Source organism: Alosa alosa, chromosome 15 (assembly GCF_017589495.1).
Source record: "Alosa alosa isolate M-15738 ecotype Scorff River chromosome 15, AALO_Geno_1.1, whole genome shotgun sequence".
NCBI lineage: Eukaryota > Metazoa > Chordata > Actinopteri > Clupeiformes > Clupeidae > Alosa > Alosa alosa.
In genome coordinates this window covers 20,075,817-20,103,396 of record NC_063203.1, presented here as the reverse complement: position 1 = coordinate 20,103,396, position 27,580 = coordinate 20,075,817, and the positions used below count along the sequence as shown (strand labels likewise).

At 44.5% G+C, this 27,580-nt stretch overlaps 1 protein-coding gene across 11 annotated transcripts in view; it reads right to left on the bottom strand.

The window, feature by feature from the left end:
- septin4b (septin 4b) overlaps positions 1 to 26,786 on the bottom strand; it is a 54,981-nt gene extending 28,195 nt beyond the window's left edge. For 2 of the 11 annotated variants that reach the window (XM_048263959.1, XM_048263962.1), the window contains exons 1-2: positions 26,513 to 26,783; positions 23,156 to 23,166 (exon numbers count right to left, since the gene is read on the bottom strand). Coding sequence is in view for 10 of the 11 variants with exons in the window: in XM_048263962.1 (XP_048119919.1) it covers positions 23,156 to 23,166; positions 26,513 to 26,558 (57 nt within the window). In the remaining variant the exon portion in view is untranslated. Of the gene's footprint in view, positions 1 to 5,148; positions 5,373 to 23,155; positions 23,167 to 26,512 lie in introns of those variants that run through there. The other 9 variants (XM_048263954.1, XM_048263952.1, XM_048263953.1 and 6 more) reach the window with 9 other exon arrangements.
- Positions 26,787 to 27,580: the final 794 nt, after the last annotated feature.

The following is a 27,580-nucleotide window of genomic DNA, read 5'->3' as shown; positions in this document are numbered from 1 at the left end:
GGACTATGACCTTTAAAGCTGTTAGGCGGCATGGTTGATAAGGTGTAGATAGGCTAATAGGTGATGTAATCGTCTGGGCTTGCCATCATACTTTTCCTTGTCCTGGGTTACTTCAAATGGCTTCCTCAACAGTTTAAGTGTAAAGTGTAGTTGAGAAATAGTTTGGAGTGGGGTTAAGGGCCGTGTCTTTTGCTGTTACTTCTATTCAATGCTCATCTTCATAGAGTACAGCACCCCTCCCATTCCCCAATTATCCCATTATGTCATTAGAGAGAGAGCCTGCAAAGCACTTTGTCTCTGTCTCCCAAGCTAAAACCAGACCGGCAGACACTCATCAGGTCACTTGTATTAAGCAACCTGAGGGGGCAAAGACATGAACTGAATAACACAGGCATTCCCAAATACAAACAGTGTTAGAGGGCTTTCATTTTCTTTCTTTAAGGGATAAAAGCAAAAGTTAATTGAAGTCCTATGCAGAACTCATAACCTTCAAAGTAATCAAAGGTTGATATATATATATATATATATATATATATATATATATATATATATATATATATATATATATATATATATATATATATATATATATATATATATATCAGTGTATTTCTGAAACAATAGTGTCTTGTCAGGCTAAATTTGACATTGTTTGGTCCTCCTATAAAATGGAATAAGTACACCGTGGGAAAGGGTGCATCACAGTTGTATGGTCGTTGGGATGTACAGAAGAACCACAGCTTTTTATTTTTATGTTTTTTTTTCCCCCGCGTGGCATCCAGACACAATGCTACTTTAAGATTCCAAGCCACGCCTCACGGCCCAGCGATGCCTGCCTGCCTGCCTGCCCGCCCGCCCGCCCGGCCGCCAGTGGAGTCTTTCAGGCGATACCCCACACCGAAAACTCTCATTTCCATATTTACAACAGACGGAGCAGAGGAGGGACGAGGGGAAAAAAGGGGGAGTGGAGGTCACTAAAATGCCACAGCCAGCACACTCGGAGGAAAGAGTAAAAGCACTAACATTAGAAAGGAATCTGTGGGATAATGTGCCTTAAGGGTCTTAAACCTTCATGCTCCCGAATGTGTGATACAAAACAGACCTCTGGCGGAATATCATTCATGAAAAGAGCCGTAGATATATATTCTCGAAAGTGTGAAAGTATGCAGAGTAAGAATATGACTAGACTTTCTTGAAAAAAAAAAAAAAAAAACGAAGAGGACCAATAATCAAGAGAGATATGACAAGAACTTCCTTTGGCAGGAAGACCTACCGAAGTTTAATATCTCCATCAGACAGACAATCCCTGAGGGTGTGCTTTAACGGTCGCTGATTTGAGCACGCTCTTCTGTGACTGACCCGGCCTCTTCCTCATTTTGAGTCCGACTTAGACCAAACAGTGAAACTCCAGACTACAACCAAAATAGAGTTGCACGATGGACCCCTCAGACAGGATCACAAACAACCTGAGTCATCTCAGAGACAGCCAGAAAAAAAAACAATTTCACACTCTAGAGTAGACCCGCTTGCATAATCAAGTCAGCAACTCCCAAGGCCTTTGATGAGTGCATCTGTGTTACATAGTACAAGTCCCACAAAAACAACAAGAGGGCTATGAATACATACATCTAGAGAATGTGGGTGAGGCAGTAACTCTACACAACACATAACACTGTGGGTGGCTATTACCGCAGGAGGGAGATGGATGGGAAACATTGAGGTGGGAGTGACTCAGTCTGTCAGGACTCATCTGTGTCCGTCTCAGCCAAAACATCAGAGTTGTGGTTCAGTATAGACGTGTCCGAATACAATGACACAAAAACTACCACCAGGGGATGTGTGTGATCACATGACTATGGTGGCACTGTACAATTAATTATTCATTCTCATTATATATTCATTTGAAGAATTTTGAATTAGTCACACAATTAACTTCCTATAGACAGACTGATATAAATCTATTGATATTAAAGGAACCATATGTAAGATTGTGGCCCAAACTGGTACTGCAATCACTTTCAAATTACTTTAGAGCAGTGTATCCCCTCCCCCTCCCTCCTGACTCGAGGTTGCCAACCCAGATGCCGAAACACTACTGACTTTGTGATTAGTAGATAGGTAGAGGGTGGCGATCAGGCCAAAACACAACATGACATGACAAAAACACAACATCAACATCAGTTGAGGGCTGCAACTTCACTTTTTAAATGACAATATCCTGGCCAGACTACTGTTGTCAGTGATATAAGTATTTGAAATGAACATGATTTCTTAATGTCTAGTGACATATCAGGGCCATTTTATGATTAATTGAAATACATTTCTTACATACGGTTCCTTTAAGTGTACTAACTCAGTTGCAATGTTTGACCAATAGCTTATAATGCATTCAACAAGAGCTTGTGTCTATATTTTCAGTTTCGGTGTTTTTAGTTTCGGTGTGGATGCTGAGAACCTATGCTTAGTGCTCTGGGCTATGTATTAGGATACAGCACACATATGGCAGCACAGTTAGAAAAACATGGGCTATCAGATGGCGTCTGAGGAGGCAGAGGTGTTTTGGCTGAGAAGCTGTGGAAACACCTTTAGTCTTCACCCAGGTTGTCACGGCTGATGTATATTTATCCCCCAGTGTTTAGTTCAGCTGTCAGTTAGAGAGTCTCGCCCCTGATCTCTGGTTTCACCTCTTCGAGCCCTTCTGGGAGAGATGAGCTCAGCTCTCTGGAGTCCAGTTAAAACATTAGCCTGTGCTGGAGCCTAATGCGGGGAAGAGTGTCGGTGCCTGCAGCGCAGCTGAGCCGACTGACCCCAAGCGGACTGACTGACTGACTGACAGACAGACAGGACGTCACGCAAGGTTTTCCCTCCGTGGCTTGGCTCGTAACTGGAACTCACAGCTCTAACAATGGCCAGAGCCCACCCACGCCTGGAAGACTATAGGAGGGTCTAAGCGGTGGAGCCTGAGACACAGGCACTCAAGCCCGGGGGCAGGTTTCACCCGGGGTACTAAAGGGAAAGTTAAGCCATTAGGCTTAAGGCATTGACTTTGACACGGACCCTGTCCAGTAAGAGAGCCACTCCTCTGCTGGGATCCAGGATATTACTCCACAAGTCCCCCGCTGCATGCAGAGTAAAGCTGGACTGAGGCATTAACAGTGGAGGACAATTATTATTTTTTTCTGTGTGAGGGAATGAGCATACATATCATACCACTCACACCAGCAGGGCTGTACAGTGCTACATAAATTAAAAAAAAAAAAACAGTCTGTGCTATGGATGATTTACCAGCTTAGCACCAATGACACTTTATTTAAAATGTTTTCTAGAGTGTAACCTACTGAACAGATGAGGCATTTGTAACTACATACCGGTGCTAGAGATTTTGTGGATTGTGCTACAAAACTATCAACATCTCTAGCACCACCAGAGCTATGAGCAAAACAAAATTAGCGTACAGCCCTGCACACCAGGTCTCATTAAGAAATGCTAAGAATTTTACATATCGTAACTCCCATTTCCTTTTTTACTGCCTTGAAAAACTTTAAAGACCAAAGTGAGTTGTAAACGCCATACCTCATAGGATTATGTGGTATATCTCAACCCCTGCAGCAACACAGGAGTTAAATACCTATGCATTAAACATCTACTAAACAGGAAAGACTAAAACAAAATGTTGCCACCTCAGCAACAGCTGCATAAACCGAAGGGTACAAGGATACAAGGATACAAGGAAGTTTATTGTCACATGCATATAGTTACTGGAAGTAAGAAATGCAGTGAAATTATGTCTGGTGTCAGCCTATTTGTGCATTTATGGGGGGGGGGGGGGGAAAAAAGTGCAGTAGAAGAGGGGTTTAGTAGATTAAGTGGCAAGGGCTGCATAAGAAAGGTGGGGGAGGATTGGGATTGGGCGGGGGGCACCAACAAGGAGCACCCAAGAGCAAGGGTACTGTAAGAGGCAATAAGCCCCAGATGTGAGGTGACTGCACAAGGGTGAAGCACGCCTCAGGTGTTTAAGTAAGAGCACCTGGGCGATCCCTTAAAAGCTCTGGAACATTCAGACCCAGAAAGCCATAGGTGCTGATATAACTGAGGACCAGGGAGAGGATCAGAGTGGGCTGTGCGCAGGTTTCACTGTTTATAAGCAAAGTCTGCAATGCAGGCATCTGCCAGCTGCCATAATGGCTGTTGACAACAGTAATTGCAGATTTCCTTCCTTGGGCTGCTCTATCTATCCGTACTCCCCTTTGCTGTTGTCTTGCTGCTGTAAACAACAATGCAAAAACAAAACAAAACAAAACAAAACAAAAAACAACCAAAAAATGTGGTTCCATTTGGGCAGTGGAAGTGCCTGTGGTTAGGTTATAGCATGCGTTTTACAAGGGCGTTCTCCAGGTGCTGACGGGGTTATGGGGTTCTAACTGAAAGCGTTGTGTGTGTGCGTGTGCGTGTGCCCACACATGGCACAGGCACACTTACTGCACAGCTCTCTTTTACTGCCCTTAGCTGGGCCACATATGGCATCATGATCAGAGCGCTTCAAATGGGCTTCTCCCCCTGGAGTGCACTGTATCCTTTTCCACATATTGGGAATGACGCGGCACCTGTGACACTCACGCAGGGAGAGAGAGACGAAGCTCTCTGGTTTGCTGGCTAGCATTGATATAAACTTAAAATCCAACTCCGTAATGCCTGTGGAGAGGTTATATACACACACACACACACACACACACACACACACACACACACACACACACACACACACACACAGACACACACACACGACAACGACAGAAGCAAAACAAAAACGACTCTGACAGGAAGACAGCTGTGCACCAGAACTAATACCACTTAATATTCTGACCGATCGCAACACTGAGCCTCTTTTTTTCTCTCAGACACAGAGAAAGGGACAGACTGTCTGGAGGGGACACAGGGACAAGCTCATCAGACAAACACAATGAAGGGCAGAATGCAGACACGCAGACAGACGCACACACCGACAAGCATACAGACACACACACACACACACACACACACACACACAGGCAGGCAGGTACTCTGCTGTGACAGCATTCAAAATCCCTGACTGCGTTCCCGACACACAGGCAGAAGAGCAAACGCCGGCAACCGGCAGTCTTCACTTACCATGGTGATGTCTGCTGATGCGCCGCAGATCAAGCCGAAGCACCGCACACAGCTTCAGAGGTGAGCAGACAAAACCCCCAGTCGACTTTACACACACGCACACACGCACACACACACACACACACACACGCACACACAGAGGATCACACACACATACACACACAGAAGGGGCTAGCGCAGACAAAAACAGGCAGCTTCAGCCGCTTGGTGCAGTGGGGGAGAGAGGGGGAGAAAGAAGAGAGAAGAAATGAAGAAAGGAAAAGGGGGAGATGGAGAAAGAGAGAGAGGTAGAGAGAGATAGAGAGAGAGAGAAGTAGAGGTAGAGAGAGAGAGAGAGAGGTAGAGAGAGATAGAGAGAGAGAGAGAGAAGTAGAGGTAGAGAGAGATAGAGAGAGAGAAGTAGAGGTAGACAGCGAGAGAGAGAGAGAGAGAGAGAGAGAGAGAGAGAGAGAGAGAGAGAGAGAGAGAGAGAGAGAGAGAGAGAGAGTGGCGGGCAGTGTGGCTGGTCTTCGGGAAAGAGGGATCAAACTTGCCCCGGCACAATAGACTTCAGGAAATGCCAGTGGGAGCCGTGAAGAAACGGGCCGTCGGGAGAGGAGGATGTGGAAGGAGCGGCCACAGGGTCCGCCGGAGGAAACGCAATCCCAGCGCCCTCTCTGAGTGGAAAATCTGCCCCTCAGATTTTGAGATACCCTCGACCACCCCCCTACCCCCCTACCCTCCACTGCCTACCTCCCTTCTCCCTTACACATTCCAGCTCTGCCTGGCCAAATTCTTAAGACAGATAACTCCAGCTTTCAGACACCTTTTTCCACTTATGAGCGGGCTAAAAGAACCATGACATCACCTCACCCCACAATAGTGTGAGCTTCATCTTTCTCTTTCTCTATTTAACAAGAAAAGACGGGCGAATTACACCCAACTACTGCTCAGCCGTGAACATTAACAAATGATATTAGTGGATATTCTTCATCCATGACATTTATGACTAAACCTTTGCCAGACAGCTTGATTTATGGATATCTCTAATTAACTTAATTAAAGGCAGCAGAGTCACACTGGATAGCGGAAATGTAGCCAACTCAACATTCATTTCCAGCTAGCTCCAAAAAAAAAACGGCACAGGAGCAATCACACCCAGCCTGATGAAGCAAATGAACCAGCCTGGGGAGTCTGTGTTTAGATACATTCACTCGGGCATAATGGCATTTATTCAGCCAGAAAATGCCTTAATCATGCATACGGGGGCTCTCCTCTTGGACAGCTCGTCCATTGACCAAAGCCCAAGGTTAATAACGCTGGGCAGTGGTGCAGTAGCCAGAGACTGCAGCCTGCTTTCTAGTCTTGAAGCGTCCACTAAGTGCCTCGTGTTGTCTTAAGTCAGGATCTTGTTTTGATGGTATAATCAATTTTGAATGCAAGGGTCTGAGAGAGGGAAGGAAGGAGAGGAGAGGAGAGGAGAGGAGAGGAGAGAGACAGTCTTTGTACTTGAACTTGGCTCCTGTCCACACACAAGATTGTTCAGCATGGCTTGATGTGCAACGTGCAGGATAATCTAGGCATTGTGTCGATGTTTGGATATATCTAGTATGTGTCCAAATTCATTACCCAGGAGCTCACGCAACTAGTTGCCCCAAGGTTAATGATGTACAGAAGCTTGAGACCCAACCATTCACTCCAGTTTAATGAATAAACAGTGACCACAAGCCTTTCACCATTATTTGCAAATCTATTGTCTTGAGAGTTCAGTCAATATTTGGGTTGGAGGGCGGAAAAATGCATTGGATGCTTTCATCCTCAACTCAAGAACTCAATCAACAGTATTTGAAAGCCACTTCATATAATGTTCCTGATAGACATAAATGAACGCATACCTGATTAAAATGCTTAGATGTAGATATATCTGGACACACATGCGTGACAAACACTTATTTCACGTATTTCAGTCGGATCAGCAGTGCGACTTCTCACACATTCATAATTCATGTGGTGCATAGCACATGCTCTGCGGTAATGAGAGTGGAGAAATGGCACGCAGAGGAAATGCAAACCTGCCAGCGTGACATCTGACCTTCCACGACAGCCCACATGCCAAATGGTATTTCAACCCAGCTGACACATGACCTATCGCATACTTCACAATGAAAGATCTAAACAGAACCTGGTGTAATTTTTACTTTCATGGTTCAGTCAGGTGCTTCATATTTTATTCACTTAAATAGCACAAGCATCTTTTTTAGGTATTTGCATGTTAAAGATTGCAACTTAAAAAGAATCCACAAAAACAGCCGTGGCCTACTGGTTAGCGCTTTAGACTTGCCGGTTCGGTTGCTGATTCGAACCCCGACCAGTAGGCACAGCTGAAGTGCCCTTGAGCAAGGCACCTAACTCCTCACTGCTCCCTGAGCGCCGCTGTTGTTGCAGGCAGCTCACTGCGCCGGGATTAGTGTGTGCTTCACCTCACTGTGTGTTCACTGTGTGCTGAGTATGTTTCACTAATTCACAGATTGGGATAAATACAGAGACCAAATTTCCCTCACGGGATCAAAAGAGTATATATACTTATACTTATACTTTTAAAATATTATTCCTGAATTTACTGATCTAAGCTAATTATTTGATAAAACACACACCAATATAACATGCAGATGAGATATGGAACACCTAAACTTACTATTACAGTGTACACAGAGTACCAAGACCAAAATATGCTCTGATAAGTCTTTTCTATTGGATGCATTCCTAATCCTAGGCAGAAAGACAGGCCAAGTTAGAGAGTCTAATTGGTGAAGCCAAGGTTGATTTGCATGAAATCTCCTGCCAAGGAGAAATAGTTTCTGGTATGTTTAGTATAAACCAAGGTGTAAGGACAGACAACAGCACAGAAGAAGTCTAATGAAACAAAAGATAACGCAATTGCCATAAATTGCCATCAAAGATTGTGTACAAAAATAGAATGTCTTGTGGCAGAGGGGATGACTATGCGGATCTCTGAATCTGGCCATCAAACAATCCCACCTTGATGGAGACAGAGAGCAGTGAGCTTCTGCCCGCCACACAATGTTGGCTGTCATGGTAACCTCTCATTGGTGGCTTAATTGAGTGGAGAGGATCTTGAACAAACCCTCAGTCAGAAGTGGGTCAGGGGGGAGTTTTTCACTGGGTCAGAACTAGACATGGCCTCCAATTAGGGAACTTCATGAACAAAACGCAGAGAATCCTATGGGTTTCTCTAGATTATACTTCTGCACTGGGGGTAGGGCACTCTTGAGACATCAGATGTGGAATTGAAGATGCCATGGGTCATGGCTTCAGTAAGTATGCAACACTGTCCTTAGTATAATCATTTAGTTTGATATAGAATAAATGCATGTCCTTTGTCTATTGTAGTTTGAGAAACTGAACCCTTCTCCCAGGGGGGATATTCTAAACAGCATTTTTTTCAGTATTAGTCCCTTTTTGAGTACAGCCAAGCATTAGCCCACAAGTGAAAACAAAAACAAACTCTGGGCTCAGCTGCAAACAACTTAGAAATATCTTATCAATCGTGGCCCATAAGCTACGCCTCACGGGGAGAAAACCAACCTCACACAGTCTCCATGAGCCTGCTACCACTTAATTGCAAGAGGAACTTTTTACTTTGCCCGAGCTGGCAGATCAAGTGGCTTTCCTTGAAGAACAATGGCGGATGCCTGTGTTTTGAGAGTATGCCCTTCCGAGACTGTGTGCAACTGTCAGAACAGATCAGGCACCAGGGCTACATGGGCCTCCAGGCTCGGCCGTGACAGTAGTATTAGCATTAGCGTTAGCGTGGAGAGAGCGCAGAAACCCTTCCACTCCCCACTCCAGCAGTGAGAGTGCAGAGCACACAGGAGACAAGGCAAAGACAAGGCAGGCAAGAGACACCGAAAAAAAACCTCAAAATGAGGACAGAGACTAAGACCCAAAACGTTACAGCACTGCTGCCGTCCACTGTCACATGTGGCATGACTCACGTTGTAAGCTGCTGTGAGATGACCTTATGATGTGAGGCGTAGATAGCCGGGAAGAATGATGGGGCATTATATCATTATTCTGCTTCAAAGTGTACAGACAGACACGATGACTGATAGACCCTTTCACAGCCACAGAGGTGAACCACACAGAAACAAACAATGAATCATTTAGCTCAGTTAATGCCAAAATGGAGGATTGAGAACATCGTGAAATGTTTGTTGATTATAATCAACTTGACAATAGACCCCACACTAGCACTCTGATTTCTGAAAACCCAGACAAAATTTGAAATACAGAAAGCTCATGTATTAGTGTTTGGGGATCAGGCAGTGTATATGCATTTCAAACTTTGGCCTTTGTTTTTGTTTTGCTTTTTCTAAAACAGGATAGTTTCCATATGAATCCTTCCACTAACTCTCTCCCTCTCTGCTTCCAGCCAGTTGCTATAGTAAAATATGACCTGAAGTGTCAGCAAGGAAATAATGGACTATTATTCTAACTAATGGCCACCTTACAGCAAACAACTTTGACAAGATTTGGGAAAGATTCTTGAAAGATTGTAGTCTTTTAACTAATGCTTTACTCAAGCTTTACTCAAAAGACTCTAATCTTTCAAGAATCTTTCCCAAATCTTGTCAAAGTTGTTTGGTGTAAGGAGGCCATAAGATGATGACAAACTGTGACCTTTTACTATAATGATAACAGAGTCAAAGCTTACCTTGATACATTGGAACTAATGGCAATAACATTACCAAAAGTGAAAAAAAATATTTGTTAATTCACTAATATTTGTCCTTGGGGCTGTTCCTGTCTTTGTCTAATTCTGTGACCTCACTCTGAACTTACTCTGAGTTGCTTGTAGCTAAACCATTTAACTGTTTTTGTACGATAGTTTTACATTCAGTGCATTCATAGCATTGGTATGAAAATGCATAAAGTGTTTTTGCTGATGTGATAAAACGCATTGGCCAATAAAAGCTAGGTTTTCTGTTCTCTTAGTCTAGCGTATCAGTGCTAGAGGGAATCTAAAGAGCTCTAAGCTGCTAAATGAATTCTAATCTACCGCAAAACCATTAAATGTTAAATCTAAATGCTTCAACTGATGCTTCTTCTTTGGGGCCCCACCCAGTTTTGGAAACAGCATTTGGGAAAGAACAGCGTTTGCTACTTTCTTTTCATTACATCCACAACCCACACACTTTGAAATGTCCAAGTGATTGACAATGGAATGGGTTCACACACAGCAGTAATCAGCCCCACACTCAAAACAAACTCACTGGCTTATATGAACATCTCAAATGGTCTCAAAATGAGAGGGGCCAAGATGAAAGGAAGAATTATGACAGACCATTATGAGGCACGAGAGGTTATTAAACTGAATTGAATTTCATGCCATGTATTGTTACTGGATGAAGCCCTCTATTAGGACAAAGCATTAATTTGAACGATTCACATTCCGCAAAATGTTTATGAACATGCATATGCAATATTGATATGAATACATGTAATCTATGTATATAAGAAATAATCAGCTACACCATACTCTAGCATTTTGGCTTAACTGTGCAGTCACTGGGAGTATTACAGTCCACACACTTCCTCTCATGTGTCAGATATAAATTCTGCCTCAATGCAACAACTGCATTAAACTGCATGTTTTTCCAACTGCTTTCCTCTGTGTATTCTTACTCTACCCACATAAACAAGGCCAAAAGTATCTGAGTCATCATTATTGGAATCCTTATATACCCTTCAGTGTGATCCAATACGACCCGGAATCCACATCTGCAGCTTCCGGAGTGTGAGAAAGTGACTATGGTCAAGATGATGTCTAATAGTTGTTGGTTCAGTGCAGTCCATCTGCAGTGCACAGTAAAGCACGAGTCCCTCAGAGACCGAGATAAACTCATGGAGACATATTTCAATCAGACTCTTGCACCAGTCCAAGAGTTATTTCTCATGGCAAAATAATGACCATGTGTGTATGTGTGTGTGCTTATAACTATGGGTAAATGTGTATACAACATTAAAACAGTGATGGAATCTGGAAAAAGAGTGGCAGAGAGAAAAAAAAAAAGAAGAGAGAGAGAGAGAGAAAAAGAGGAGAGAAAGAAAGATAGAGACAGAGAGAGAGAAAAGGAAAAGAGAGAGAGAGATAAAGATAGAGACAGAGAGAGAGAAAAAGAGAAGAGAGAGAGAGAGAGAGAGAGAGAGGGAGGGATGTGTGGCAGCTGCCGTTATGGAATGCTGACGGAGCGGCCTACGCTGCCCACAGCTGCTGGTGCGGAGGGGAGCGGAGCAGCACTCCGGCCTTGAGGCCCGGGGAGGCCCCGCACAAGCCCACATGAGTGTGACAGCTAAAATGAGTAGCCTACAAGCACCATCAAGCTTTAATGGCTCTGCTGACTTTGAGTGAGAGCCAATGGCGGGCGAGTGCATTAAGTTCTGAATGCATAGAGAGCTGATTTTTCTCTCCATTATTGGAATGAAATGGGCTTTAACAAGCTGTTTTTGGCTTGCTGGATGAGATTAGGTTGAGTTATAGATCCACATCCATCATTTTCACTTTCAAGTGGCCAGCTTGGGTCAAAACCAATCCTAGCCAGTTTTATTAATATCACTGAGATATTTATTTGGCCATTGTATATGTGCTCTTTTAGTGGAACTGAGTTTCTCATGTACTTCATCATTTCATTAATCTATTTTAAGTTCATGTAAAAATGCATGTTGGCAAAGTAATACAAGCCACCAAATAGGATAAACATAGGCTTTGATATGAACAATTCTGCAACCCATTATGTGATAATATAATTGCAGTGTTGACAGCATAATGCATCAAGAGTTTAATACTATTTGTCTTTCCAATGAACATGCACTTCAAGACAATTCTACGGCATTACTGTGTTATTGTGATCAGCATATGGCCTGAAAGACTTGAACAGAAAGTATAAGTCAAAATTGGGTGTCTTTAGAATGACATAGCTCATGAACGAACAACTCCCTGACTGAACTGACACCTAAGTGTCCTGAATCATTCAAGGGGAGAGCTATTTATTCCCTGTAGTGAAAATGCACACGAGAACAAGCTTCTGGAGCATACCACTAGAAGATGGCTTGCTATCTTCACATATCATTTATGAGCCATGGGTTAGGATGTTGTGCATTTCATGCACTAGGCTACCAAGTTCTATTACATATTAGCAAGTCTTGTCACAGGACAGAGTGAATCAATGTTTGATGAAGTCTAGCTAAATTTAGGTAGACAGTGAAATGTAGTTCTGAACTAATCTTGGAAGTGACAACCCAAGATCAGCCAGGCTTGTAGGTGAATTGATAGAGTCAGATGTAAGTTCATTATTTCATTTCATTTTAAAAACTCAAGCCTCTGGTTGAATGAGTTGTCCCCGTGTGGAGCTAAATGCACAAAACACACACTGCGGTGAATGTTTAAACTGCTGAACTCGCTTTAATATTGCATTAGGTGCACGTTGGGCAGAGCAGAGATCTAAGGCTGGGAAGTGAAAACACAGAGGCAACAGATCCTTTCTCACTGATAAAGAAAAAATGAAAGGACCCTGTACACTCATGAAGCATGAAGGCAAACTGGGCATACAACCGACACATTTTTACTGTATAAGTGTAGGCATCACAGGGCTGGATCACACTAGTAGTGCAGTTGGTCACAGACATCTAAATGCACATCTGAGTGAGCACCAAGTAGAATATCCCTGGCTAATTTGTGGGAGAGTACAATTTCATAATGGTCAAAAAGTCTGCTCTGCATGGGTCTATAAATGACTGTATGGAAAACACTATGACGGTTATTCCCGTTTTATTGGGCTTATGTCTGGGACTGGTATTGGAGGCTGGTCTGTTAGTTTTGGAAGGGGACACTTCCATTCACACTTTATGTCAAATTAATCAAATGAAAACATCTTACCACTGACTGGACAACAATTTTAACAAATTGGACCTTGTTTGAAGCAGACTTTTAATATAGCCAGTCCGGCTAATAGCCAGCTTTGAAAATCTTCCACCTCATAAACGAAAAGGGAATAATAATATTTTTTTCCAAGATGCAGCGGAGGCTATAAGCTCAAAACCTTCCGCTGAAGTATTGTAAAATGTGTGAGCACCAAACACATTAGCCATAGCCACACAATAAAAACCCTGTTTGGTTGGTGCAGAGACAAAACTAAGCAAGATCGCTTAGGGTGAACCCAAAGGCACAGGATTTGAAAATAGTAAATAAAAGTTGAAGAATGCAACACATCATAGAAGGAGAGTTTTGTTGTGGTGGGGGTGGGGTGGGTGAGGGGGCTTCTGGCGAGGGGGATGAAAACTCGACATTGACCTCTGTCTGGATTCTCAGGCCATGGCTATTAATAGTCCAGACGAAGGGAGAAGTCTCCCAAGAAGCAGTGGCAGTGGCTCGATCTGGCCAAGCGTTGAGAACAGCAGAGCTGCTAATGTGAAAATCTGCTCCAAATGCACTTTCCCCAATTGCTGGGCAAGCGATACCACAAAACTTTTCAAAAATGCAGATGCAAAAGACAGGGCAAATGGATGCAGCCACAGATAAACATGCGAACACATGCAAAAACCACACACACACACACACACACACACACACACACACACACACACACACACACACACACACACACACACACACTAAAGCTTGTCATTTGAATTTGAAATTCCTGCACTGAAAATGGAACTTTCACAGTCTAACTAACCATCTTGGTTACTCCCCCCCTGTCATCTTTAGATTCAGCTGATAACTGTGTCAGGCCAGCGGACTATTCTCCTCCAGCTCCAGAAGGAATTGCGTGGGCACAGCACGAGTACAAAAGAGTGCCTTTCAAAGTCAGGAGAAAGTATATTTACTGTACGCGCACACAAAAAGACCTACAATTCAACTTCAGACCCTGCCAAGTGGTCCAATGGGAACGTCCAAGAGGACCCTGCTCTGAAGCTCACAGACACGTGGTCAGCCACATCTCCTGTCCACTCCACAACTCGGCTGTGAAACATCAACACAAGTCTACGGCCTGATTTGCAAAGATGTTATTGCACCACTGGAACTTCCTGAGCCTCAAAAACACACAAATATACAGTTTTTTTTCTTTTAGTTTTTTTCCCTGCACTGACCACAGCTATGATGTTGTCAGCTTTTCAGACCCGCAGTGAAGCCCGGCCAAGTGAACATGTGAGGATATCTTTTGTTTTGCAGAGGAATGTGGTTGACACCCATTGTCCTCCCATAGTTATGCAACGCCACTCTCTCTCTGGCGTGGCTGCACAGACAGACTCTCATGCACAGGCAAAGCAAGACACACTAACAGGCATTCGTTGTGTCACTCACGTTTTTAATCAGAAATTTGTTGCAAAACTAATAAAAGTGAATTCTACCACAGAGAAGTTGAAGTATTTGTAAACAGTCTGCTGTGGTTGAATAATGTTGCGTCTGATGGAATGTTTTCTTTAGACTCAAGTGCACATTTGTATTACAGTTTCCTAACTGCCAAATGCCCACTGTCATTAATCAGAATACCCAGAAGAGAAGGGCTTGTAATGTTGTGCTGTTTTGTACACATATCTCCAGTGACTTGACCGTGACCTGTTTCAGTAAGGACAAGGCCAGCATTCACTACAGCACTGCCGAGGCTGAGTGGGGGTTTCAGTTCATAGGCAGTTTGCATAAAGCCTTCAGAGATGAGGGAGGAAGAGAGAGAGAGAGAGAGAGAGAGAGAGGGAGGGAGGTTTTGGAGTGTAATAAGATGCTTACAACATTCCACTTGCTTCGACCGGTAATCCTATTCAAGGGAAAATAGCAACATGTGTTTATTTCAAAACACACAGGACCCCCCTGCTTCTTTCTGTAGTCTGTACACATGTGGTAGAGTTAAGATCAAATTCAACGTCAGTGAATTTGAACAGGGAAAATTTATTGAAACAGACAATACTTTAGGTGTTGGAATAGATGCTTTCAACAACAACAACAAACAATTGGTGTCAGTATATACGATAGCACATGCTGCCTTTCACATTCTCAAGTCAAGACAAGGATGAACTGAGATTTTAAAACAAGAGTGAACATTAGCTAGGATTACTGTATACTTCTATGCCAAGTTAGGAGACTTCCAGAAAGAAAAATTGAAGTAGATTACGAGTAGATGTAATCTCTGATCCTCTTATGAGTGTTTTTTTTGCTAGGCAGAGGTTGTTTCATCTTGTGTCAAAATTCACAGTGGAAATTCACAGATGAACTTATTCCACCTCAGTAGCCCCTGCCCTGCCCTGAGCAGAGAGGTCGTTGACTGGCAGTGCGTCCACCGCAATCTCCCTTGGGGGCATCGCTATCTGCCGTGATGCTCTAATGGACCTACTCAAAAGGCTCATTCTCTCCTCGCGCGCAAGTTCACTCCATCAGACCGATTGGCTTTCCTTACATGAGGGGCCATTGCTTGCTGTCGAAGCACACTGTCAATCAGTTGATCCTACACCTCTAGAGCCTCTCACGGCCCCACTGTAAATAAAAGAAGGGAAGACCAGAAATGGGTGGAGGGGTGGTGGGGCATCCGCTGCCCTCGGGGGAATTAGGCTACTTTGCCCTCCCCACATGAGTTTTGGGAGGGGGGGGACAGAAAAACCAACGGCATGAATAAATGATCACAAAGTGACACTGGTGTGCCTGCCTACAGCACTCAGCGCTTAAGAAGGAGGAATGAACTTGGTACAGTAAAGTAGATCCAAACGTGTCTACAGATGTTACCATTCCATCATGAAGCTGGGAAGGAAATTGACAGCTTTATTGGACATCATGCAACAACAACCATTAGCCACAACAGCAGAACAGTTAAAATCCAAACAGCTGCACAACACAGACATGCTCATGGCCTATTGGTGACTGCATACTAACGTTGATCACTTTGTTATGCCTGCCATGTTATGTCTGCTATCACTTTGCTTTGTCATTGTTCATTACACTGTATAAAACAACCCATCTGCTATTCTCATGGCCTGCTATGAGAATGCCTACTCATACGAGTTTTCCACGTGGACAACCTTCAAATTGGCTGAGGGATTGTGTTGAAGTCTCTAATTAGAAGAGCCTTGGATGGAATTTGTGCAGTCGAAAAAAAAAAAAAAAAGCGAACTGACCAGAGACACCCCTGCACAACAGTTTTAAATGACTACATGCCCCTGTGACGCGTAAAACCAGCAGCCCATTTGGGACGGTTTCCTGAACCCAGCGGGTGGGCGGGGAGGCTGGTAAGTGTATGGAATTTAGAGTAATGTATGGTTTTGGCCACGGTTGAATACGCTGTTACCGAATGATGGGCAACCAAAAATGTGACAAGCCGCGCGTGTGTGTGTGTGTGTGTGTGTGTGTGTGTGTGTGTGTGTGTGTGTGTGTGTGTGTAAAGCCCATCACAGGGACGTGGGCACACAGGAAAGGAAAGGGACATGCAACGGTATCCAGGCGGCAGGAGACCGGAGCCTCTCTTTGATCCCACAATGAAACACACATGTTAAAGCCTCTCCCTGACTCAGATTCATACATAGAGACACACACACACACACACACACACACACACACACACACACACACACACACACACACACACACACACACACACACACACACACACACACAACCTGGTCTAGTCCCACAAATTAGATTCTGCTGAAAAATAACCACTAAAATCACAAACGATCTACCACAAGGGGTCAAATTATTATCTCTGTAAATAAAATGAGCTTGTGAATGTCTCATTTTACATTAAATTGCAGCACCAGATCGGTTTCCCCTTGATTAGCTTTTTCGGAAGTGAGACTAGATGAAAGAGAGCCTTTGATGTTTCTGAAACAAGCCAAACACACTGTCTCTGCATATCCAACCATTTCATTAATCTTAAATCACCAACATTGTGAAATACAGCCATATACTGTATATGTATCAGCTAGTCGGGGTTAATAATACTATGGGATATTCAACATAAACCAAGACAGCAACAGAGCTCTAAACAATTCTAGTTTATATTTATTCTCTTGCCAAATATTTACAGATGACGCCATGCAAGTTGTCTTGCCAAGGTTTTGGATGTCAAAATCAAGCAAGCATAAATCCCTAAATGTATTAAAAGTATGTGCTGAAGTCTTCATTCTGATCTGAGTAAGTAGATGGAGGGAAATACCAGCTGGAGATCAGGGGTGAGTGTGAGTGTAAAAGAGAGAGAGAACCAACAAATCTGTAAGAGTAAGTGTGTGGTAACAATTTGTTAATATGTTAGTTTGTGTATGTGTGTGTGTGTATGTGTGTGTGTATGTGTGTGTGCGTGTGTGTGTGTGCGTGTGTGTGTGTGTGTGTGTGTGTGTGTTGGAGCAGCCCAGCTCCTTGCTTGTTTTGGCTGCAGCACCCAGGCAGGGATGTCCACGTTAGCCAACGGGACGGGGGGGTGGCAGGGTGGAGCAGCGCATATCCGAGCGTTTTCAAAGGGCAAACTTTCAAAGGCCAGGAAACGCCGAAAACAACATAAATCACACGCTCCGTCTTCCCAGTCGCCCCTCACCCCGCCCGCCTCGGCTTCGGTATCTCCCCCTTACATCACAGACGGGCCTCCACGGGGGGTCCACACACCTGCCTCTAGCCCGGCTGGACACAAAGTATACGGGACACACAAGCAAGCCTGGGGCACAGTCAGCCACCGCTGCCATTGCAGCCTTCTCGCCTCCTCTGCTTCAAACGTTGTAGGGGCCTGATCAGATTGAGAGACTCACGCTCTCAGAGAGAGAGAGGGAGGGAGGGAGAGAGATAGAGATAGAGAGAGAGAGAGAGAGAGAGAGAGAGAGAAAGTATCTTGTGTGGTTTTTGCGTGCGATAATGTCTTTCGCCTCTCGAAGGGACTTCTTTTATTTCTATCACTTGTCTGCATCTCGGTGCCATCTTGCCCCAGCATGTGAGTGCATTCCACACCACAGCCTAGCAGAGTGCAGAGGAGACAAGTGAATAACTTGGGTTATGAGCTGCTCTTTAGGAGTGCCACTGTGTCAACAGATCACTCCTCTGTTTTAAATTGGCACTGAATGGCTCATGAAAATAAGGGCCAGTGTCTGCATTTTGTCCCCAGGACCATAATATCCTATCTTGTGAACTCGACAATCGTAAGGGGAACTGACCCTGGTGGGAATGGACAAGCGACGCCGCCCGTTTGCGATGACGACGACGGGCCTGCTCGGCATTTCCTCTTCCTGCTCCTCGCTGCTGCTGCTGAGCATCCTGGGCGCATCTGGAACCAGTTTGGGACGCTGTTGCTGCTGCAGCTGCAGCACATTAAACCAGCCTTGAGAGAGAGAGAAACACAGAGACGCTGCTTCTTCTGGACGCACTGTCTGTCACCTCGCCTGGCTCCTGCCGCCACCGGACGTCTCAGCCAAGATGGCCGTCCGCGTCTGAACGAGGCAGGGGTGGGGGTGGATGGGTGGAGATCCCTCACAAATCCAGGGGGAGGTGGGGGAATGGGGGTGGTGGTGCGGGGGTGCAGTCACGCCAGGCCAAGGCACACAAGCCTGCACAGCACAAACAGCTTTTGACCAATCAAGCCTCCTCATGAAGAGTCATTCATTATGCAGTCAGACATGCAGGCCAGAATGTGAATGAACTTGTTGAATCAACAAAGCGGAGAAATTGAAGCCCTTTATCAGCGCTGCTCTGGTCGCATCTCTCAACCACTGGAGACAGCAGCAGACGGCTAAAGTGGGACCACAACCTTCTTTTGTTGAAGCGCAAGTAGACTTTCTAAATAACCCAACTGAATGCTTCGGAACACTGCAGGTTAGAGGCCTCAGAGTGAATCTATTTCTGACCTTAGAGACACGCACAGACACACACACACACACACACACACACACACACACACACACACATACACATACACACACACAGACACACGGGCCATTCAGTTTGACAAACAAGATAACATATGCCTTGGGATTATCCTATGCTGAATGGCAGATGACTTAAAAGGCCTGCATGCGAGACAAGGGTGACCAGTCAACACATTTCTGCATTAAGGGATTGGACATGCTAATACCCCTTGACCCTGCTTGACAGTCCAAACAATTACTGGCCGCCCCGTAGACAGGGATGATCCCTGTCTTAGACCTCCACCAGGATTCTGCCTCTTTGGTGTGGAGATCCACACTTAGCAGATAGGGGTAATGGTAAAACCACCTGGGCCTTTGAAGTCGATGAGTCTGATGATAACAGGAAAAGATTCTGGAACATTCTGCTGAGCCCATGACAATCTTCTGTTAAGAGTGTTATGGCTGTTTAACCTGGCCACTCATGCCTTTTATGGTTCACTCTGAGGATCAGTTTCAAAACTATGCATGCCATTTTGAGGTTGATGAGTATGACGATAAGAGGAAAAGATTCTAAAACCCTCTTTTGAGCGCATGACAATCCTCTGCTAAACATCAGAATGTGTGGCTCTCTATTTTTTGTCCATTCATGCCCTGTATGGTCAGTTTTGAGGACCACAGTGGGGCATGAGAACCAGGCTGGGGAGGTGTGTGTGTGTGTGGGGGGGGGGGTATTTATAGTGCATGCTTTTCTGACGAAGCACAGACAAGGGCCTCTCCTTCAAGGGGTTCCCAGGCATTTCCGGGTCACCCTCTCACATTGCCTCGGAGGGAGAGGAGGCTTGCGGATGAGGCAGAGGCCGAAGCTGACCGTGGCCCTTGGACGGAGGCGGTCAGTCCAGTTGGAGCAGAAGCTGCATGTGCATCTGGGCTTGGAGAGAGAGCCTGAGTGCTGTGTTGCAGTCTGTGGGAGAGTCTAATGAATCACAAGAGAACGGGCAGGTCTCCAATGAAAAGGATGCTCACTGGGGGGGCCAGCCCAACGCTATGTTGGGATATGTCACATATTTGATAAGAGGCCAGAGATATCACACAGGCAAAGACATTAAACAGAGCCGAGGCATTCAACAAAGCTCATAAATGCTGCTTGACTTGTTGTGCGCTACTCAACATAACAACACAACGTGATGAGAAGTCTTGCCTCTCGTTCACTAATCCTTAAGATGCTTCATCAGTTCTGTTAATCCTTCCTGGTATCTCGAAAGAAAGGCAAGTCACAGCTCAACACAGCAAAACCTCAGATTGTATTCACCACTAAACACAACACTGGATGCAACCCATTGCACAAGAGCAGAGCTTCAGGAAACATGCCTTGTCATATGACTGTTTACCAACAGTGTATTTGTACTGGCTAGACACATACTGTTGCAATATCAGAACAATCAGAACAATTATCCGAAACTTCTTATACAATAACATAGAAAAACTGTATTTCTGTTTCTATTTTTCAGAAGTACAACTTTGGGAACTTTCTATTTTGAGAAGTACAACTTTGGGAACACCCAAGGCTACAGAGAAGAACTGTTTCTATATCTCACTAACGCAATTGCTGCTATGCAAATCCCACGGTGGGAATGCCCAGGGGACACTGTCTGAAATGTCAGCGCGAATACAGGTTCATCTAGCGACAGGCTTACAGAATCACATGATGCTGCATAACAGAAATGGAGAAACCTCTACTCAGCTACACTCAATTAAAATGATTTCTCATTCACTGCCAGGGTTTGTGAAAGCTGTGACTATCGTTTTAGACACAGTGACTCCACGGTCAAGCAAAGTCCTTGCAAACCTGACGAGATTATCGTTTGAAGCATTAAAAATGCTTTAAAGCTAACTACTAAAGCTAAGCTTCTATAACTCTACCTACTATCAATCTCTCCACAATGACAACACTGATGTGGCAAGAACTATAAACATTGCCATCAAATGGGCGTGTCGGTTTGGATTTGTGACTTGCGCTGATATACGAGCATAACAAAGGTTACGGAGATGCCAACCCCGGGGAACACCTCTTGGGCGTCTCCCACACTGATGCAGGCAAGATGCCTGCTGGAATGCACTGTATGGAGACAGGCAGGGCCCGTAGTTAATGAGAGAAACAGACAACACGTGAGAGGGAGAGAGAGAGATGGAGAGAGGGGGCGAGAGAAGGAGAGAGTGTAAAACGAAAACGCAGCATCCAGCTAATGGTCTAATAAAGTCCAACTTTAGTCGACATCCTCAATCTTCATGGCGCAGGCATCAATTGAAGGCGAGATGTAATTGCGGGGGTTGACGGAAAAATCGTGGCAGAATGCCTGCCATGGACTTGGAGGACGTCTGCCTGCTGGACCAAGGGGGAGCGATCCTGCCGCGGCGGCGATGGGGCATCTGTGGTCAGAGAGATGGTTGCTGCTCCCTGCCAGAGCTGGTCAGCAGTGGCGGCGGTCGGAGTGACATCATCACCATCTCCGTCAGGGCAGCCGCGTCGTGAAGTAAAAACAAAAAAGGAAAAAAAAAAGAAAAATGGTGTTTGTGTCTGTGTGCTTTTCTCCGCTCGGTGTGGAGAGACGGAAACCACAGCCATTTCTCCCGGCCACACCCCAGAGCTGAGTGCAAACAGACCGGAGGAAGTCCGAGGGAGAGAGCCATCTGTGCTCTGGGAATCAGGGGGCCTCCAGGCCAGTGCTGCCCACAGCCCCTGCATCCACAAGTGTCAAGGGCACGCGTCCCACCCACTAACACGTGTTGACATACTACTTAGGTCTGCTGGCTTTGCAGCTTGGAAAATAATGCATTTTGAGCAATATTACAATAGAAGTCCCACCATCAGGAAAATACATCAGTGAGCACTTACACAAGGAAAAGTTGTGAGTGCCATTTTTTGTGGATTTACTAGTTTGATGAGTGAGGTACAACAAAATGACATAGGAAAAAAACATCAAGTTCTGCTGGTTTACTTGGGCTGATTTGGGGCTGTGGCCAGGAATGCAATGAGAAAGGATTGTTCCTGTCACACCCACAAAGGGCACTGCCATCACCCAACAAATTATTTACTCTTGATTGTTTGGTGACAGGTCTGGAAGTCCAAACACAGCTGGGAATGGTCACGTGACCTACACAGCCACTGAGCTGCCAGTCAGTGGCTTAACACTGAGGTGAGAGTCAGGTTTGTGAGGCAGGATGGGTTACAATTAGAAGAGTTTGGTTCCAAAATGCCATATCTCCATTTTTAAAAACATTAAAAGTCATGTTATTTAATGGTAATATCAATTAAATTGCAGTTGTGTTGTTGAGTAAAGATGAATCAAATAGCAATACCCAATTACAGTTTAACTGAAATTACTTGGAAAACTAAATGTAAAAAAAATGATTAATGAAAATTCATTAAAATGGAGGATATAGTGTTTTGGAACCAAAGTCTTCAATAGTCCCTGTCTGTGTATCCTAAATTGGTCACAGACATTGACCAGCTAGCCTGCCTGCATACACAGCACCCCACCTCTTCTCTTTAAGGTTCCCTGGGATGCAACATTGATCAGCTATAAATGTGCTCCAGAGCTGAGGTGCAATTATAAAGCACAGTATAATTTGATCACAATGGTGACTGTAGCTAAACTGCTGATGTTAACAAGACTGAAAACCACCCATCCTGTTGTCAGCTCCTGTTATTTAAGGTTGGGCTTGACAATGAAGATACACCCAGTAAGAAGCTAAGCAGCATTGTTGAATGGAAATACTTAGTGCATGAATAACCCCAGTGTCAAGTGAGGAAAAGCAGCAATCCACTGTTCTCCTCTTGGCACACAAAGTATAACTCGCACGTCAAATGAAGACCTACCCGAGTAAGAGAGCTGTTTGTGTATGGAACCAGAAAAACTGGGTGTTCGAAAACTGCACCCATAACCAAACCCTAGTTTGACAACCTTAAATAAGAGATGGCGTCTGTCAGAAGTATGTGTTGTGTTTGTGTTTATTCTGGATGGCAGGCGGTCCTCATCTTGTCGTACTCGCCCATGATTCTGAGGTCCCATCAATGCCATAGAAAATGACAGGACAAAGCAGCGCGTAAAACACATGATGATTGAGAATGATGGCTTACCTCATCGTCTGCTGTAAGCTCAACCAAGGGGGTCCAGGCAGGAGCGATGGAGATAAAGAGAAAGAAGAAAGAACACATAAGAAGAGATGAACTGCAATCAAAACATACCAAAGAAAAGAATCAACACAAAAAGATTAACTTGCTTTGCCCCTAAAGCTGCAACTGAAATGATATTTGCCTTTTAAAAGGAGAGAGTGCAGTTAAAATCTCTATCAACTCTTCCTTCTCAGCTGCAGCCGCCTGCATATGAGTTCAGTAGTCTATAAAAAGCTCTTGGCACGAAGAGCCGCGACAAGCCGTAATGAGGAAGCGTGACAATGGTGAATACGGGGTTCCGTATGTATACGTGTAAGATGGGGGGGATGGGGGGAACAGTAGAGTGCAGAGTTATGGATTCCACACAGTTCTGCACCAGGGCTCCGTGCCAGTGATGTAATTCTAAAAATGCATGTCCCTCTCAGGAAATTGGGCTTGGCTGAAATGCAGAGGTCCACTTTGATCCCCTGTTGAAAACCACAGGGCCCTTTTCTTTTCAACAACACACATGGGAGAAAGATTAAGATTTTTCCTCCCTATTACAAACTTACAAAAGACTGTGGTTATAAAAGTTGCTTATAAAAGATAGATGGCATATGCACATCTATGTGCAAGTACATATTTTACACATTTCCATAAGTGCTTGAAAAGTACAGTCCAAATCGTCCATCTGTCTACTGTTGGGAGTGTGCTTGGCCTCTATTGGTCCTTACGCCAAATCTAGGCCATTCTGCATAGTATTTTCCAATTTCTGTGAAAGCTTGCATCAGTGTCCTTACCATGCCTACATAAAAAACAGACGGTCATCTTCTCTCCCATATCTGAGAGGAGGAGGACACATCGTTGTGGGATGCGCCATTCTCAAGTGTCTACAGCGGAATGTCCACTGCAAAACCTCTGCTGACCACAGCAGGCCCTCCACACCAGTCTGACGCTCACCGCACTGACTAGCTGTTGACTCAGCTGGAGCGCGGGACCAGGGACCCGATCTCCTGCCTTGTTTTCATATTTTGGACCTGATTGATGCTTTTGCTACTTAAAGACTGGCGCTGGAGCGTTTCCTACAGGGGACCCAGGCCTCTGTCATCTACGCTGGTCCCCTTGCGCTGACAAGCTAACTGCATGGCCTCAATTAGAAAGGCCTAGATTCCAAATTAAGTAAACCAAAGAATGAACAAAACAGTCTGAAAATGACTTATCTGCACAGGGATATAAATGTCCTTTCCTTTACTGCTCTAATTAACAGACTGTAGTAGAGGAATTTCAAGCCTCCCTGTGCTGAAATAAATGCCTTACCACATACTAACTAGGGAATACTAACCGCAGATAAAAAAAGTAAATTAATTGTGGTGCGCACTGTTCTCATGGAATGGAATACAGTATGGGAATTTTCTAATCAGCATTAGGACTCAGAGCACAGTGCAGTACCCTCAGAGGAGATGCATGGAGAAGAGGAGAAGAGAAGAGTTACAGTGGTGGCAGGGCTGTGTGGGAGTCGTGAGTTACTAACTGGTGGCAGGGCTATGTGGGAGTCGTGAGTTACTAACTTGAACAATAGTGACAGTGCTCTGTATAGGTGTATGTGTGTGTGTGTGTGTGTGTGTGTGTGTGTGTGTGTGTGTGTGTGTGTGTGTGTGTGTGTGTGTGTGTGGATTATGCAGTCACAGTGAAGGTTGGAGGAATAAACCACTACTGTGACTCCATCTGCTCTTTTTCCATTTTCTCCTCTCTCTCTCTCTCTCTCTTTCTCTCACACACACACCACACCCACACACGTGGGATTCAGCCCAGCTTCTTAGAGTGAGCAAGTCTTAGCCTTAGTCTTAGACTTTTTCGCTGTAGGGTGTCCAATAATCAAAGTCGTGACCTTTCGGAGCCGCATTTCATTGTGGGCGAGGTTAAGCCACCTGTCTGACCACACCCATACCTGCACGTCACATCAAGTGATGACATCACAGACACACATCTGGGCCATGCCCTCTCACCCGCTTCCTGTGCTTACTTCTGATTCCACTGCACATGGCCAATCCATTGAGATATTTCGGCAGCGGAAGAGGGTAACCACACTAACGAGTCCTGAGTATCTGGGAAGCCTGGATGCCCCCAGTGAGGCTATGGAGAGGGCAGTCTGTGCCAGAGCTGGTGTACAGCCAAACTGCCCCTACAAAAGGCAATCTGATCCAAGACTGGCTGAGTCTTGGAGTGCTTAATGCTTAATGCAGGGCTAAGAATCTCTCAGAGAAGCTGACAGCATCTTGGGTTACACAAACAAAAAAAATGTGGCTTTAGTCCTCTTGATTGCTAGTCTGTATTTATATGTTTTTAATTTCTTTTAAATGATGAACTGCAAATCATCTATATTGTGCTTTTCAACCACAGTTAGTGAGATAACAGACCCAATGTGAAGAGGGACAATAAGTACTGCATCAACACTGGAGAGTGATCATAGACTAAACTCACTAAAGATGCCTACAAGCTACCATAGACGTTATTCCAGAAACACTGGTTTAAAGATTGATGACTGGAAACTGGTGTGTGTGTGTGTGTGTGTGTGTGTGTGTTATAAAGATCATAGCACAAGAGGGTTAGAGAGTAAGGCACAGGAGAATATTGACAAAATAAATATATTTAACTGAGTGGGATAAAGTTTAGTAAATGGTAGGCTAGTACAAAAACATGTCATCGAGAAATGTCAGAGCTTCAAAGTGTTTGCCTAATATGTAGTAGTTAAGGGCAAGGCTGCCTCACATTCTTTTGCATCCTCTGGGACTGAACACAGCAGCTAATCCAAGCATCGGTTTCTCAACAAATGTAAAAGCAATACATGTGCTCCAGCCTATATTTAGGCAAGTATGGTCAGTCGTAGCGTGATTCTTGCATAACTAACCCACCCAGTGCTTTGCATTCAACTGTCTTAGTTGGCTCTCCAGTCAAACGCGTCTTGCTGTATTATCAAGTTAGTATTAACTATTATACTGATCCTACTGTAGTGTGCGCCTGTAGGGTCGCAATAACTGCTATCCATCCAGGCAAAGATGTAACTTGTATCCAAGTTCAACATACACGGCGTGAATGGAGCGCATAACGCGTAGACGCTCATTCATCGCTGAAATTGGAGATGGGATATCAGCACACCAATGTGGCATGACTTGACTTGAGGTGTCAAAAATCTTGCCGAAAGATAACTGACATTTCAAGGACGAACATCACAGAATCAGTCAAGGGAGTTGGATCTCGAGAGTCGAGACTGGCATTCGGTAAAGCAGTCAATTTTGATTGTACCTGAATAAAAACTAAATAGATGGACAGGTCGGTACTCACCGTGATTGAAGAGAGACGATCTAAACCTGCTGTTTGAGTTTTCCATGTCGACGAAATGCAATGAATACTCCCAACAGCGACGACGCAGCTGCCCTATCCGTCTTCTGTTGCTGGCATAAAAAAAGATCCCGCTAGATTGTAGGGCACTGAAACAACAGATGGGAGATTATGCGACGATTGCAACGTATGAAATGTACTGCAAACGGCACTCTCTCGACTTCAGGCACTCTCCCAGCAGTAGCCCACCGCTGAATGACTGCATTTAGAGCACCGAGAGCAGTTTAAACCAAGCTCCACTCAGCGCTGCCAGACGCACATGACGTCATGAGGCACGGCCTGCACCACCACCAGAATGAAAACAATTGCACATGGGATGCGCATCAAGGATATACCCGTCACGTGTGAACGATGAAGCAGCAGTTTGACACTGCGTCGCAGTGGTAAGTTTGGGTTATAGCACACCGCATTAAGTCTACTTTTCGCATTTTCAGCATCCCATCACTAGTTAAAGAAAGAGAGAGAGAGAACGAGAGAGAGAGAAATGTAATCATGTTTTTGTTGTTCTGAGGTAAATAAAATAAATTTAAATCTGATGTGAAAATGTGGAATAAGACGCACAAATAGCATGTTTTTTAAGGAACGGCAATTTTATTCCAGCTGCAATGAAATACAGTCGTCTCCTTGGATTTTCAATGTTCACAACCGGAATTAAAGTGCAGATTTTTTCACAGCTTGTGTAAAAAATTAAATTAAAAGAACAAAGAAAATCATAAACCAAAATTACCAAAAAACCGACAATGGAAATATGGAAAATATAAATATAGAGAACAAGTGATAATCTCATAAAAACCAATCAGCAATCAAATCAAATTCATCAGACTTACACCATTTTTCTTATTTTTCTTACAAAAAATCATTTCAAACACGCTACAAGTCGTTGGCAAGGCTAGCTTAAAACAAAGGCACAGCATTGTTCAGAGGTAAAGATCCTTTGCAAAGAAGTACTGCTGCAACATCCGCACATGCTGAGAATTGGGTTGAGTGTCTGCTGGACTGAGATGACCAGGA